This window comes from Amia ocellicauda, chromosome 1 (genome assembly GCF_036373705.1).
Source record: "Amia ocellicauda isolate fAmiCal2 chromosome 1, fAmiCal2.hap1, whole genome shotgun sequence".
NCBI lineage: Eukaryota > Metazoa > Chordata > Actinopteri > Amiiformes > Amiidae > Amia > Amia ocellicauda.
In genome coordinates this window covers 42287789-42302722 of record NC_089850.1, presented here as the reverse complement: position 1 = coordinate 42302722, position 14934 = coordinate 42287789, and the positions used below count along the sequence as shown (strand labels likewise).

General features: G+C 41.7%; 1 protein-coding gene across 1 annotated transcript in view; it reads right to left on the bottom strand.

Moving 5' to 3' along the window:
• nbas (NBAS subunit of NRZ tethering complex) overlaps positions 1-14934 on the bottom strand; it is a 198510-nt gene that overhangs the window by 116399 nt on the left and 67177 nt on the right. The window contains exon 31 of the mRNA XM_066705652.1: positions 6193-6305. Coding sequence (XP_066561749.1) covers positions 6193-6305 — 113 coding nt within the window. The remainder of the gene's footprint in view (positions 1-6192; positions 6306-14934) is intronic.

Here is a 14934-nt window from a genome sequence, read left to right as displayed (position 1 = left end):
AACTGCCATGTGATTGGTTGGTTAGATCATTGCATTAATGAGAAATTGAACAGGTGTTCCTAATAATCCTTTAGGTGAGTGTATATACAGTGTGGGAAAAAAAGTATTTGATCCCCTGCTGATTCTGTACATTTGCCCACTGACAAAGAAATGATCAGTCTATAATTTTAATGGTAGGTGTATTTTAACAGTGAGAGACAGAATTACAGCAAAAACATCCAGAAAAACGTATTTCAAAAAAGTTATAAATTGATTTGCAAGTTAATGAGGGAAATAAGTATTTGATCCCCTATCAATCAGCAAGATTTCTGGCTCCCAGGTGTCTTTTATACAGGTAACGAGCTGAGATTAGGAGCTCCTAATCTCAGCTCGTTACCTGTATAAAAGACACCTGTCCACAGAAGCAATCAATCAATCAGATTCCAAACTCTCCACCATGGCCAAGACCAAAGAGCTGTCCAAGGATATCAGGGACAAGATTGTAGACCTACACAAGGCTGGAATGGGCTACAAGACCATCGCCAAGCAGCTTGGTGAGAAGGTGACAACAGTTGGTGCGATTATTCGCAAATGGAAGAAACACAAAATAACTGTCAGTCTCCCTCGGTCTGGGTTTCCATGCAAGATCTCACCTCGTGGAGTTTCAATGATCATGAGAACGGTGAGGAATCAGCCCAGAACTACACGGGAGGATCTTGTTAATGATCAAGGCAGCTGAGACCATAGTTGATAACGCACTATGCCGTGAAGGACTGAAATCCTGCAGCGCCCGCAAGGTCCCCCTGCTCAAGAAAGCACATGTACAGGCACGTCTGAAGTTTGCCAATGAACATCTGGATGATTAATCAGAGGAGAACTGGGTGAAAGTGTTGTGGTCAGATGAGACCAAAATCGAGCTCTTTGGCATCAACTCAACTCGCCGTGTTTGGAGGAGGAGGAATGACCCCAAGAACACCATCCCCACCGTCAAACATGGAGGTGGAAACATTATGCTTTGGAGGTGTTTTCTGCTAAGGGGACAGGACAACTGCACCGCATCAAAGGGACGATGGACGGGGCCATGTACCGTCAAATCTTGGGTGAGAACCTCCTTCCCTCAGCCAGGGCATTGAAAATGGGTCGTGGATGGGGATTCCAGCATGACAATGACCCAAAACACAAAGCCAAGGCAACAAAGGAGTGGCTCAAGAAGAAGCACATTAAAGTCCTGGAGTGGCCTAGCCAGTCTCCAAACCTTAATCCCATAGAAAATCTGTGGAGGGAGCTGAAGGTTCGAGTTGCCAAACGTCAGCCTCGAAACCTTAATGACTTGGAGAGGATCTGCAAAGAGGAGTGGGACAAAATCCCTCCTGAGATGTGTGCAAACCTAGTGGCCAACTACAAGAAATGTCTGACCTCTGTGATTGCCAACAAGGGTTTTGCCACCAAGTACTAAGTCGAAGGGGTCAAATACTTATTTCCCTCATTAACATGCAAATCAATTTATAACTTTTTTGAAATGCATTTTTCTGGATTTTTTTGTTGTTATTCTGTCTCTCACTGTTAAAATACACCTACCATTAAAATTATAGACTGATCATTTCTTTGTCAGTGGGCAAACGTACAAAATCAGCAGGGGATCAAATACTTTTTTCCCCCACTGTATACATATACATGGTATATTTAATAATGGGACAGGTTAGCAAGGATTACTACAAGAAAAAGACGACTACAGCACAAATCCTGGCAGCAGACTGTATTTTTCATTGACTTCTGCACAGAACAAGAAAGGTGTGTTTTTTGGACTCTCACGGATCCAATCAATTCGAGCACAGGCTGCCTACTAAACCACCTTGCCGTTAATTCACAACACGCATGCTGAATTACGTATGCTCTAATTCTTCAAGCAGACAGAAGCCCACTGAGGCAGCCCCCCTGTCAATATCATTGTGCATCAGGCTGAAGAGTGTTTTGTGGAGTATCTACCTGTGCCCCCAAAGCATGCAAGAGCTGTAACTTCAGTGAATGTGGTATCTCAAGGCACCAGTGGATGAGCCAGTAGTTTCTACAAAGCAGTCGATAGGTAATTTCTACACACATGCTTTAAAGCTTTTAATCCTCCTTATCATTGCCTTCTGGAATTTCTAGCTAGCAAACAAAATTACATCATTTGAAGAGCTACAAATCAACCAGCAAGTACAACACCTGACAGCTCTGTGATGCAGCCAACACCAAGGGCTATAAAAACATATTCTTGCATTTTAGGACCAGTAAACACATGGTATTTCTAGGGTGCTAAAATAAGATTCAGCAGGAGGAGTTTTCAGCTTCTAAAGTTCACACACAAATCCTTTTACCACCTTTGAAAAGACAAAGATTTAATCAAAAAAGAAGAAGCTATGTCAAGCTGAACTAAAATCACTTTATGGAAAGACACTAATGATGGGAAGTACTACTATTCATACAGGCTACACATATGCATCATATAAAATATGAGAAACTGCAAAATTGAAAAAAAATTGAAAACATTGCATAGTACAGTGATCATTTTATTGTTGCACAAACAGCAGTTACCCTATAAGTGCTATAGTCCTTTACTTGCATACAATTTCTTATTTATACTGCAAAATGATTTCCCAGGAAGCACACTTTTTACTGTAGCTTGCAGCATTGTCCATCATTTTTTATGAGCAATAAAATACTCAAATCAAACACAGGAGTCAAATAATTACATTCATAAGTATGCACAGTGTGCATACAGAGAAGACATCCAAAGTGCACTTTAAATCTTAATGAATGTAATGCCTCATCACAGCACACAATTAATAAAGATGCACTTCTTATCTAATGCGTGCAAATGCTTTCTGCAGCTGCATGGGGTGGCTGTGGTTTACTGTCAATTGACTTTGCAATGACCAAAGTAACACCTCTTTACAAATCTTGAACTGTGAATTTAATCCACAATTCTCAAATGTAACACTAAAAAAAAATAAAAAATAAAAAAAAAAAAAGTAAATCAAAATTAAGTGTTTTAATCCCACCAATATTATACAAATCTCCCCTGGTGGTATTATTATTGGGAACAGTTGGCACAAGGTTGTACTCATTTCCAATCATAAAACATTTAAAATAACACTTTGGATTTATTATCTGAAATGGCTCCGAATACTGCTATGTAACATCTGGTTAGCTGTGCTCAAAATCAAAATACACTGTTTTTTATAGCACACTTTTTATAGTGAGAGGCATTTCCAGGTTCCAGCCCTAATTAATCCCTAAGCCAGATGTTGTTTGCTCTATTCCCATTTATTTCCTCCCTCATTTTTAGCCGTCACAAAGTCAATCACAAACTTCCTCAAGCTTGCCTAGGCTGATATGCGTTTATCACACAAAAACAACAACAGCAGCAACAAAGATGTCCTCTGAAACTAATGCTTTGGCAAATTAAGTTAAAAAAATAAATAAAAATCAATTCTAGTGTAAAGTGCATGTGCACGTTGTGTCAGTGAAGCATTAGTTTAATTAGTTTCCTTAGATAAAAGGAAGGATTGTGAAAACGTTACCTGCAGATTTAAATATCACCTTTAAACTGAAGTGTTTATTTCTCTTTTAACTGAACATAAACTTGTTATTTTAATGAATACAATAAAATAACCTTTTTGCTCTATAATGTAAAATGTAAGTGTTTAATGTGTTCAAAATCTTTGAAATAACAGTTCATATACAGAAGGGGTGAGGAAAATATATATAGATTTTAAATCACTCTCATCCCCCGTTATCTTTTAATATGATAAATATGAAAAATGTGTCTTAAACCAAATGTTTATTTTGAATTTTATAGTCAGTGAAATCGGATTCCAATTACACTATTTTACACTTGTTTCCAACAGAATTATATATGAAAGTATACCAGCTCACTGTATTGTTATTGACTGCATCAGTCCCAAACACAGATTATTCTACTATATACTACAACATATACTACTAATTTCTAATATCTATTGATATATATTGATTAAATAAATAAAACACTTCATAAAGAAGGTTAATGGAGAAATAATGAAAAAGAACACCTTTTATTTTGTTCCTGGTCCAAAATATTCTACACAAATTTAAAATTAAAATATCAAATCTTATTAGTCTGGTACAATATGGTGCTGATGTCTTATATCACATCTGTTCACTCATAAATTAAAATAAAATTAAAGTTCCAAAATGACAAAGTATTGAGGCACTGATTAACAAGGCAGTTTGGAGTCTGTATAATTGGGAGAACGTTATTTGGATTATCATTTATTTCAGGAAAAGTTTTAAATTAAGTAGTTTCATATTAAAACAAGTATCTTAAAAGATCTACAAAAGAAGGTTGTTCCCCAATGTCAGTGCCGCATTCTGTAGAGACCACTTTCATCATCACAGATACTACCACATGCCAAAATACTGCTTAGTGTGATTAAAAGAGATTAGATTTGTTCAAATATAAGTGTAATAATTTATTAGGTGACCTGCTTATTATTTTAGATTATTCTATCTACTTAGGGAGGTATATATTGTCAATACATATTCTCAACTGGTTAAACACATAATTGTAAACCCACATTGTACATAAGCAGGTAAAGTGTATTTTGCATACATAGCTCCAGCTTTTGACACGAGGGCAAATCAAAATTACACTGAACGCTTCATTACACTAAACGATAAATCTGCTATTAAATTATTAATCATGAGCAGTAGATACATGGTGCACATGGGATTTCTATAGGTGAAGAACAGTGAAAAAAGACATGTGGCAGCATAAAATGAAAAAGTGTGACATAAAGGGCTATCCCTATAGGTCAACAGGAACCTGTGAGAGAAAACTCAAATTGTTGTTACGATGAATTCATTAGGACATTGATTCACCTTTGGCTGTTTACAAAATTGCAGGTTTAGTCTTTCAATATGGATTTGAATAAAATATGTATCTTTAAGAAAACGCATCCATAGTGCAAAAATGGCTGGCATAGAAGCCTAATGAATTTCTACATCTGTGCTGTAATCTCCAATAGTCTCGCCCCATGGGCCCCTGTATTTCTTGTGCAGGCAAAGTTGGACTACTTGGGGCAATAAACAGCAGATGGTTACTGGCGGAAAAAGCAGATTTAAAGCCTTCCAAAAAAAACAGCTTAAATCCTCTTTTGATCTACTGTCAACCCCACAGCTGAAATTGTTTCAGTAAACTTGCATATAAAGTATTCACAGCTGATCCTAAAACACACAATTAAAATGAGGGGGGTATGATGGCTTACAGTCATGTCATTTTGAGTAACCTGGTCCTCCAGCCACTGCCTTTAACATTTGATACAGGCTTACTGATAATTAATTACTTCAGTTGGACAACAGTGAGCTGACAACTCTCCAACATTTCTCGGCCAATGTGCATAACTGTCAGGAACGTTTGCAACAGTCATTTGCCCTGGCTTTACTGATGGTGGACAGCAATAAGCAAAAGCTGTCCATCATTGATAATATAATGTATAATACAAATGTATAAATAAAGAAATAAAGAAATTCTGTCTTTGGAAACTTGCAATTCAAACAGTGATGCTAAATTGCAACACACCCTGACTGATCTTCAATTAAAATAACTACAATTTCTTCCAATAAAATTAAAAGCATTGACATCCATTAAAGATGATCAAATACTTTGTTTGAATGGAATACAGTGTCAAAGTCCTATAAATATTGATCAAAGTCCCACAAATATGCTTTACATGAGACAAACCGCTAGGACAGAGTCACCAATTATAATTGCATATGTAGGATTTCAATTTTGGAATGAAAAAACAAAAAACAACAACAACGGAACAGAAACACATTGCCTCAACACAAAGGAAATGCTGGTTCCACGTACAGATGGTATAGTTCAGTGGGCAGACATGGGTTAGAAAAGTCCTTCATACTGCCAATCAATGACACTTGCCCATTTCACATGGCAAGACTTCCCCTATGAATCAGTGCTGACAACACTCAATTCTGCACCATAACCAAGACCCCTGCCCAGAGGCACGGCATGAATTGGCACATGTGAGCCCAGGGATGCAGCAGTCAGTCTGCACATAAGTAGAATGAAATGTGGCTAAAGGAAACAGTCAGATATAGGGGTTGTGATGTGTGTGCATTGTTAAATCAGAACTTTAAGCCTGAATGTATTATTTTTATTTTTATTAATACCTTGTAACGGGAGGATCTTCACTTCAAACTCCTCCAGCTGGCTCAGTGCGCTGATCAAATCAAGCTCTTCTTGTATGATAGGAGGGCAATCTGAGATCAGCTGTAAGCAGCACCTGTAAGAACAACAACAAAAAGGAACCAATTGACACATTTAAAATGTCTTGGATGTAGTTAGGAGGTGGACAAAAGTGAAGATTAATTTAGTGAGGTGTCATTTCTATAAAGGACTAATCTAAAGTTGACAGCAATCCCATATATTCATTCATTCACAATATTCCCCATTAAAGCTATATAATCACACAGAATAAAGTTTATGCAGATTTTACACAGTCACCAGATTTACAACATGCAATTAAAGATGGACAGTTTTAGATTTTAAAATAAATTTAATAAAATAAAAAAATAAAAACATTTTGAAACATTGTATACCAAACCATATAATCCAAAATCCTCCGATCCATCAACCATGGAGATAGATCACTGAATGGACATCAATTCTGATTCTGTAAACAAGTCACATTTTCAAAATGTCTAACAGATATTGGAAATAACCCCAAAAATGGAAGTGATTCCTTAAAATTGCCACAGACGCAACAGTCAATTATTTAAAACTGTCCAAACTCCATAGCTATATTGTGCTTCCCTGCTGAGAGAGGGACTGAGGAACTGACCCTCCAGTCCTAAATACAGACAAAGCTGACTGCTCCCTGCTTTTCATTCCTGACATATGCTGATGGATTTGGTTGGCATTGGCTTGGATACTCAGCCATTTAATTTAATTAATTATAGTCTGGATTCAGATAATAAATTAGAAGTTTTCTTTATTTTTTTATTTTTCTTCTATGCAGGATAGCAAACAAACCATATAGATTTTTTTTTTTAACAAGAACACTGTACTGCAAAATGTACATGTTCATAGCAGATGGGAGAATGACTGTTGATATTTGTTCAAATGGATTTTAATACCATATGGGTAAAAGTGCGATCTGTGTGGGCATAAACATACCAAGATCATGTAATTTTTAACATGAACTCTCACTGAAGCACTGCTATTGTGCTGTATCATTAAGATGAAGAATGCAAGTAAATTATTTTAATTCAACAGGAAATAGAAAATGTAATATACGTCAGACAGTTAATTAATACTATAAATGGTTTAATTTAGTTACAAGATAATAAATCTATGTGTGTGAGTATTTTGATTTAGAACACATCTATGCTTTCCCACAAGGCAGGAGTAATTGTACTATATCTCAGAAATGCATTTGTTGGGAACCAGAGAGGAATTACAGTGATATAAAATGGGCAAACTTCCAACCGCTTGAGAGTTTATTTTTGCAGCTCTGGCTCATAGCCACTGATTTCTGATGTTTCCTGTTTGAATCGTACTTAGTTAGTTCTAATGGGAACTGCATCTCCTTAACTAGGGAAAAGCTTTTTGAAACAATGAATTTAACAAACTGTGTGTAAACCTGAACATGAAGGCACCACAAAGGATCAAACAGTATACATAAGCAGAAACTGATCTACGTTCCTTAACATTGGCTCAATTTACATGTGAGTTTTAGTTGTGCCAAGCGTTGTGCTTGAAGTGACAAATCAAATTTCTTAAGACAAAATTACAGTGACACATTGAGAAGTCTGACAAGGTGGGCTTGCGGTTTTAACCAAGTTTCTAACCAAGCTCTACCATTTCATGTAGGTTACAACGATTGTATGTGTTCCCTTTCAAATCGAAAGAAAGCCATTGTCTAATGGGAAGATCCTTCTGACCTGCCAGTCATTGAAAGAATGTACCAAAGCTGCCCAACAGCGGAAGACCCGCCCCCGGTGTCTGTGAAAAGTCTCCTCCTGACTGCAGCTCCCTGCCATTTCTTCTTTCACCTGCCTGTGATTGTGATTGTGATTTATTGCTTTTCGCTTGCAATTGCCGTAAAGCTTTGATAAGTGTGCTCACCTGCTCTTCGGAGTTCGGTTCTAATTTATGCTATCCTCTTCAGAGTATTATCTAATATTTGCCTCTTTGGAGTTCAGACTATGGTCTTTTTATTATTATTGATTCTCTTCGGAGGTAAGTGTGTGGTGGGAGTCTCAATCGGGGCCAGCCTAGGTCCCTCCACTGAGATCTGCTGCATGATGTTACCTCCTGTACCATTTATTCTTCTGTTACAGATTCAAGTGGTGTAAGGAGAGGAAAGAGGAAGGAGACTACTCTACTGGAGCAGCCTCCCAGCGGCTGGTTGGCTGACCGTCCCACTCTATTCCACCGGATCGTCTCGACCTCCGTCGGCGGAGTTTAATCCGTTCAACACGTCGAGAACGGCGCTCGACAAACAACTCTGTCGACCTCGACCACCACATCGGCATTGACCGACCTTGTCGATCCCTCGACTCTTCTCTCGATATCGACCAAACCTATCGATCGTGGAATTCCACCCCTTGTTCATCCTGTGTTGACCTTGATTGACCTGGTCAGCTGCTCAACCACATCCGTCCACCTTCGTGCTCTATCGATCTCTCGACGAAGTCATCGCATCGACCTGCTCTCGACCTCTGGACGCCCGTGTTGACCTCTCAGACCTCGACATCGACAACCTCGACATAAACATCGAGGGGGACAGTATCAGAGCGGAGGAATTCTGCGAAGTCCACCTGCCGCAAGAGCTGTCGATCTACTTAGAGGGTCTGGTCGTAGACTACTTGGTGATGGATCTCCTAACCATGATGAAGCCGAAGGGGGCATTCCACCGCTGTTCTGAGTGCCAGGGGAAGCTGCCTTTGGACAATGGACATGACCAATGCTTGCACTGTCTGGGTGAGGAGCATGCCCAGAATGCACGGACGGGAGAAGGGCTGTGTACACTGCACGGCATTTACGGAACCTATGCACCATGATAGAGAGGCAGGAACTCCCAGACAGCCAGCTGCCACAGCGGAAGCTCCGCCCGCTGCTCTTCTGTGGACTCGGCTCTGTGCGGTACCCCTTGCAAGGGTCTCTCCGCGAAGGCAAAACAGGCGGCGCTCATCTTCCTCTCGAGCTTCACCAGTGAGGGTGCAATCTACATCCCCCTCTCCGCCTCCTCCTCCCGGGAGGAGAGTGCACTCCCCAAAACGAAGGTCCCCGAGAGCAGGATGCTCCCAGTCCAGATCATGTAGATGCTCCGCTCTGCGGACTCCTCCACGCCGCAGGAGACAGAAAGCGGAAGGGATTGCCACAATGCTTAAGCGGTTTGGGGCTTACCTCCCAGCAGTAGATGCAAAACTCTGTGGTGGCACGACTTCCACCGGAAGAAGCAGCTCAGCACTTCCCTCAGCTGCGCTTTGCCTTCCAGGACCAGGCATACGAGTTCAATGTGCTGCTGTTTGGCTTTTCACTGGCTCCCCGCACATTCTCGAAGTGCATGGACACAGCCTTGGCCCCCCTCAGAACAAAGGGGATAAGGAGCCTGAACTACCTGGATGACTGGCTGGTGTGCGCAGACTCCAGACTTCAGGCGGAGGAACATACAGCGGAGGTCATACATCACATGACTGCACTGGGTCTCGCAGTTCACATAGAGAAAAGCTCCCTCGAACCCACACAGATGGTGGGCTTCTTGGGAATGAAGCTGGACTCTCAATAAATGCTTGCTTGCCTACCTGTCCAGATACAGAAGCGAGTCATTGATGAAATGTCTGGAGTCATTCAGAAGGGCATCGAATCTCGGGCTGGTCAATTTTCAAAACCTGTTGGGGCTGATGGCGGCCGTCTCGAATATTCTTCCCTTGGGCCTTATGCATACACGCCCATTGCAACACTGGGTAAACACCCACGAGCTATGCCCAGCGAGACACAAACACCACCCACTGACAGTGACCTCAACATGCTGGCAGGCACTGTTCTGGTGGAGGACCCGGAACAATCTGCACCTCGGCTCCCCTCTCGGATGCCCGCACAGACGAGAAGTCATCACCACAGATGCCTCCGGAACATGCTGGGGCGCTGTCTGGAATGGGATGGGAATCCAAGGAGTGTGGTGCGGCCTCTGGTCAGCCGCACACATCAATGTACAGGAGCTGGCGCTGTGCCACTTTCGCCATGGTCTGGCAGCCTGATGTGCTGATTCGGACGGACAACAATCAGTGGTGGCCTACATCAATCACCAGGGAGGCCTACACTTCCCCAAACTACATCGTGTGGCATGCAAGGCAATCCCCTCTGCATACAGGCAATACACACCTGCCGGGCATGTCCAATACAGTGGTGGACATTCTATCTAGGGGAGGTAAGGACAGCTCAGAGTGGAGACTGAATCCGCAGGTGGTGGAGCAGATCTGGAAGAGGCTGGGACGAGCTCGGGTCGACCTCTTCACTACACAAGCGACGACCCACTGTCCTCTGTGGTTCTCCCTGGAGACAGGAGCCGGCCCCCTGGGTGTGGACGCCTTTGCTCACTCATGGCTGCAGGAAATGCTGTATGCCATCCCCACACTGTCACTTCTTCCACTGACACTGGAGAGGATTCGCCAGGAAGGAGCTCAAGTTCTCCTGATCGCCCCCCGGTGTCCGAGACAATTTTGGTTCGCGGCACTGGCACAGATGATCAGTGCGGATCATGGCAGCTTACACTTCGACGGGACTTGCTGAGCCAAGTAGAGGGATTGTTGTGGCACCCCAACACAGTACAGCTGGAGTTGTGGGTTTGGCCCTTGAAAGGCACCATCTGATGTCTCTGGGGCTGCCTGTTAATGTTGTGGAAACTCTGTAGTCGGCCAGGGCCCAATATACATACAAGTGGTCAGCTTTCCAGAACTGGTGTCTAGAGAGACCTGTGGATCTGGTGTCATGCCCCATGTCAACAATCCTGTGCTTCCTGCAACAGCTGCTTGAAGATAGGAAATCTGCATCCACGCTAAAAGTTTATCTGACTGCCATCTCAGCTTGCCATACTAAAATTGATAATGTCTCACCAGGAGCCCAATTCTTGGCAATCCAGTTTCTGAAGGGTGTGAGACGCTTGAGATCACCGATAAATGACACAATTCCAGCCTGGGACTTGGAATTTGTGCTGAACGGACTGAGCGGTGCTCCCTTTGAGCCCATCTCCACAACGGAGCTCTGCTTCTTTTCGCTCAAGGTGGCCTTCCTTGTAGCGATAACGTCGGCAAGGAGAATTTGTGAAATTCATGCCTTGTCTGTGGATAAAGCCTGTCTGATCTTCTCAGGAAGCAATGACAGAGTCACTCTCAGGACGAACCCGGTCTTCCTGCCCAAGGTCGTGTCGGTGTTCCATATAAACCAACCTATTGTCCTGGCGTCTTTCCATCCCCCTCCATATACATCGGATGAGGACTGGGCCTTGAGGTACTATATGCGGCGGACTGCGCAGAGCCACAAATCCAACCAGCTGTTTGTCTGTACGGATCTACCCTCAGAAGGCGGGCGTTTTCATAAAACCAACTGGCGCACTGGGTGGCGGACGCAATCTGGCTCACCTATGAGACTGCAAATGTTCCCATAGCTGAACACATCTCAGCACATTCATGAGGGGATAAGCCACGTCGTGGGCTCTCTATCACGGTGCCACACTTGAAGATCTGTGCAATGCTGCGAGCTCATCCGGTCAACAGACCTTCACAAGGTTCACAACATGGTGGACTGGCTGCGCCCAAGTTTGGGTTCCCAGGTACTTCAAACTGCTAGCCCTTAGGCGCAGTGAGGCTCTGCTATCCTTGTCATTGTGGGTTTAGGCTTAGTCAGGCATCAGGACTCATGACAGCTCTGGTATAGTCTTCGCTTTAGGTAATGGCCTATTTCAATTTGAAAGGGAACGATAGGTTATTATCATAACCCCGGATCCCTGAAAAAGTTAGGAGACTTTTCACAGACGCCGGGGCGGGTCTTCCTCTTGCCAGCAGAGCCCCTATTGGGCAGCACTGGTACATGCTTTCAATGATTGGCAGGTCAGAAGGCTCTTCCCATTAGCTAATTGTTGTCTTTCTTTTTCAGGGTGCGATACAAAAAAAAAAGAATTAAAAAAAAATATATATATATGATGGGAAAAAAAAATCATAATGTTTGTGTCATGTTTGTTATTCATTGTTTTCAGATATAATTACTGTGGATGGGAACTGAAGCAAGCTATAATTTCCCAAATATTTGACGAATTATGATCACTGGCAGGCTGTTGTCCAGATGCACAGTAAATTTCATTTTAAAAATATATAAGATTCAAGCAACTGAAGAAAAACTAAATCTACATCAGGGTTAAATAATTAGAAAATTTAATCTACTCAGAAGATGTTTTTAAATCTATCCCTTGGTAGATTCAAATAATCATTTTGAATTGTGGTAACAGTCCATTGATATGTTACTAATCACTTCTTGCAGAGGTATTCAAGTATGCCACTTGTTTGAACTTCAAGTGCTAAACATAGAGGTTAAAAAGCCTTGTTTACCATGTGAATTTGGAATCTGGTAGAAATATGCAAATAAGGCAGAGTTTACATATTACGAAAGATCACATTTACTATATAAGATTACTAACAAGATCACATTTACTATATTAGAAGTACCAGGACAATGTGATACAGACATCACAATGCAGGTTATCGGATAATTCTCGCATTTTGTCTGCGTGAAATTAACTAACAATTTCGGTTACACTTAATTTTATGATGGCAAGGTTGTGAAAGCATTATTTTTACTATTAAGTGAATTTCATGGCATTCTTTGAGCTATATACAGTTATACATTTCACCCATTTTAATTTTTGGTTTGGTTTAGTCAAATTTACATTGATAGACTGAGGAAGCTACAGATTACCACTTTTCAATTTGGATCAGAACACCTTAAACCTGGCTTAATCTGATTTTAAAGTATAGCACATTCTTTCTTGACACTATCAAAGACCTCTGTTTTGCACAAAGCTCTCGGCACAGTGTTTGAAGAATAAAATGTTCATATCTGATATGCGTTAGGCACACATCTTTCATTTTATTAACCCTCTGAAGCAGCTCATATTGTAGAAACATGTACCATGAGATCAGAATGAATTGGATTGAAGATAGCAGTTTTGAATCTAGCCTCTTGCTGGCTGTGGCATCAGTTTAGATTAACATCTATACTAATTTGATTTTTGAAGATGTTAAGCATGTATAAGTACTCACAGTCTGTCATGAAAAAGGCATTATTGATCTTGAGGATAGTATTTTTTATGTAAAGTTTACATTCATAAACTTCCCACCCTATAGTCCACTTGCATATCAGGTTTGTTTGTTTCTAATATAATTGGAAATACAGTATACATGTGTTAGTTAAACTTATTCAGTTAAAACTACCTGAGAAATATCCAATAAAAAACATATTCTAGCATATCTACAATATACAGTAGGGATACTTTGAATTGCAGTTGATATACACCGATCAGCCATAACATTATGACCACCTGCCTAATATTGTGTAGGTCCTCCTTTTGCCGCCAAAACAGCCCTGACCCATCGAGGCATGGACTCCACTAGACCTCTGAAGGTGTGCTGTGGTATCTGGCACCAAGACGTTAGCAGCAGATCCTTTAAGTCCTGTAAGTTGCGAGGTGGGGCCTCCATGGATCGGACTTGTTTGGTCAGCACATCCCACAGATGCTCGATTGGACTGAGATCTGGGGAATTTGGAGGCCAAGTCGACACCTTGAACTCATTGTTGTGTTCCTCAAACCATTCCTGAACCATTTTTGCTTTGCGGCAGAGCGCATTATCCTGCTGAAAGAGGCCAATGCCATCAGGGAATACCATTTCCATGAAATGGTGTACATGGTCTGCAAAAATGCTTAGGTAGGTGGTACGTGTCAAAGTAACATCCACATGAATGGCAGGATACAAGGTTTCCCAGCAGAACATTGCCCAAAGCATCACACTGCCTCCGCCAGCTTGCCTTCCTCCCATAGTGCATCCTGTTGCCATGTGTTCTCCAGGTAAGCGATGCACACGCACCCGGCCATCCACGTGATGTAAAAGAACACATGATTCATCAGACCAGGCCACCTTCTTCCATTGCTCCGTGTTCCAGTTCTGATGCTCACGTGCCCATTGTAGGCGCTTTTGGCAGTGGACAGGGGTCAGCATGGGCACCCTGACTGGTCTGCGGCTACGCAGCCCCATACGCAACAAACTGCGATGCACTGTGTGTTCTGACAACTTTCTATCAGAACCAGCATTAACTTTTTCAGCAATTTGAGCTACAGTAGCTCGTCTGTTGGATCCGACCACACGGGCCAGCCCATGACCCTGTCTCCGGTTCACCACTTTTCTTTTCTTGGACCACTTTTGATAGGTAATGACCACTGCAGACCGGGAACACCCCACAAGAGCTGCAGTTTTGGAGATGCTCTGACCCAGTCGTCTAGCCATCACAATTTGGCCCTTGTCAAAGTCACTCAGATCCTAACGCTTGCCCATTTTTCCTGCTTCTAACACTTTGAGGACAAAATGTTCATTACTGCCTAATATATCCCACCCACTGACAGGTGCCATGAAAACGAGATTATCAGTGTTATTCACTTCACCTGTCAGTGGTCATAATGTTATGGCTGATCGTGTACATATAAAAATTAAAAAAAAAATACAAATAAAAAAGTTAAAATGTTGCATCTGGACTGGGATTTGACAGAAAAAGCTACACCTTGAGTTCATTTTGAAATGAAAATATACATGGATGTATTTATGTGTTTGTGTGTGTGCATTAGAATGTAAAATTAGGTTGTT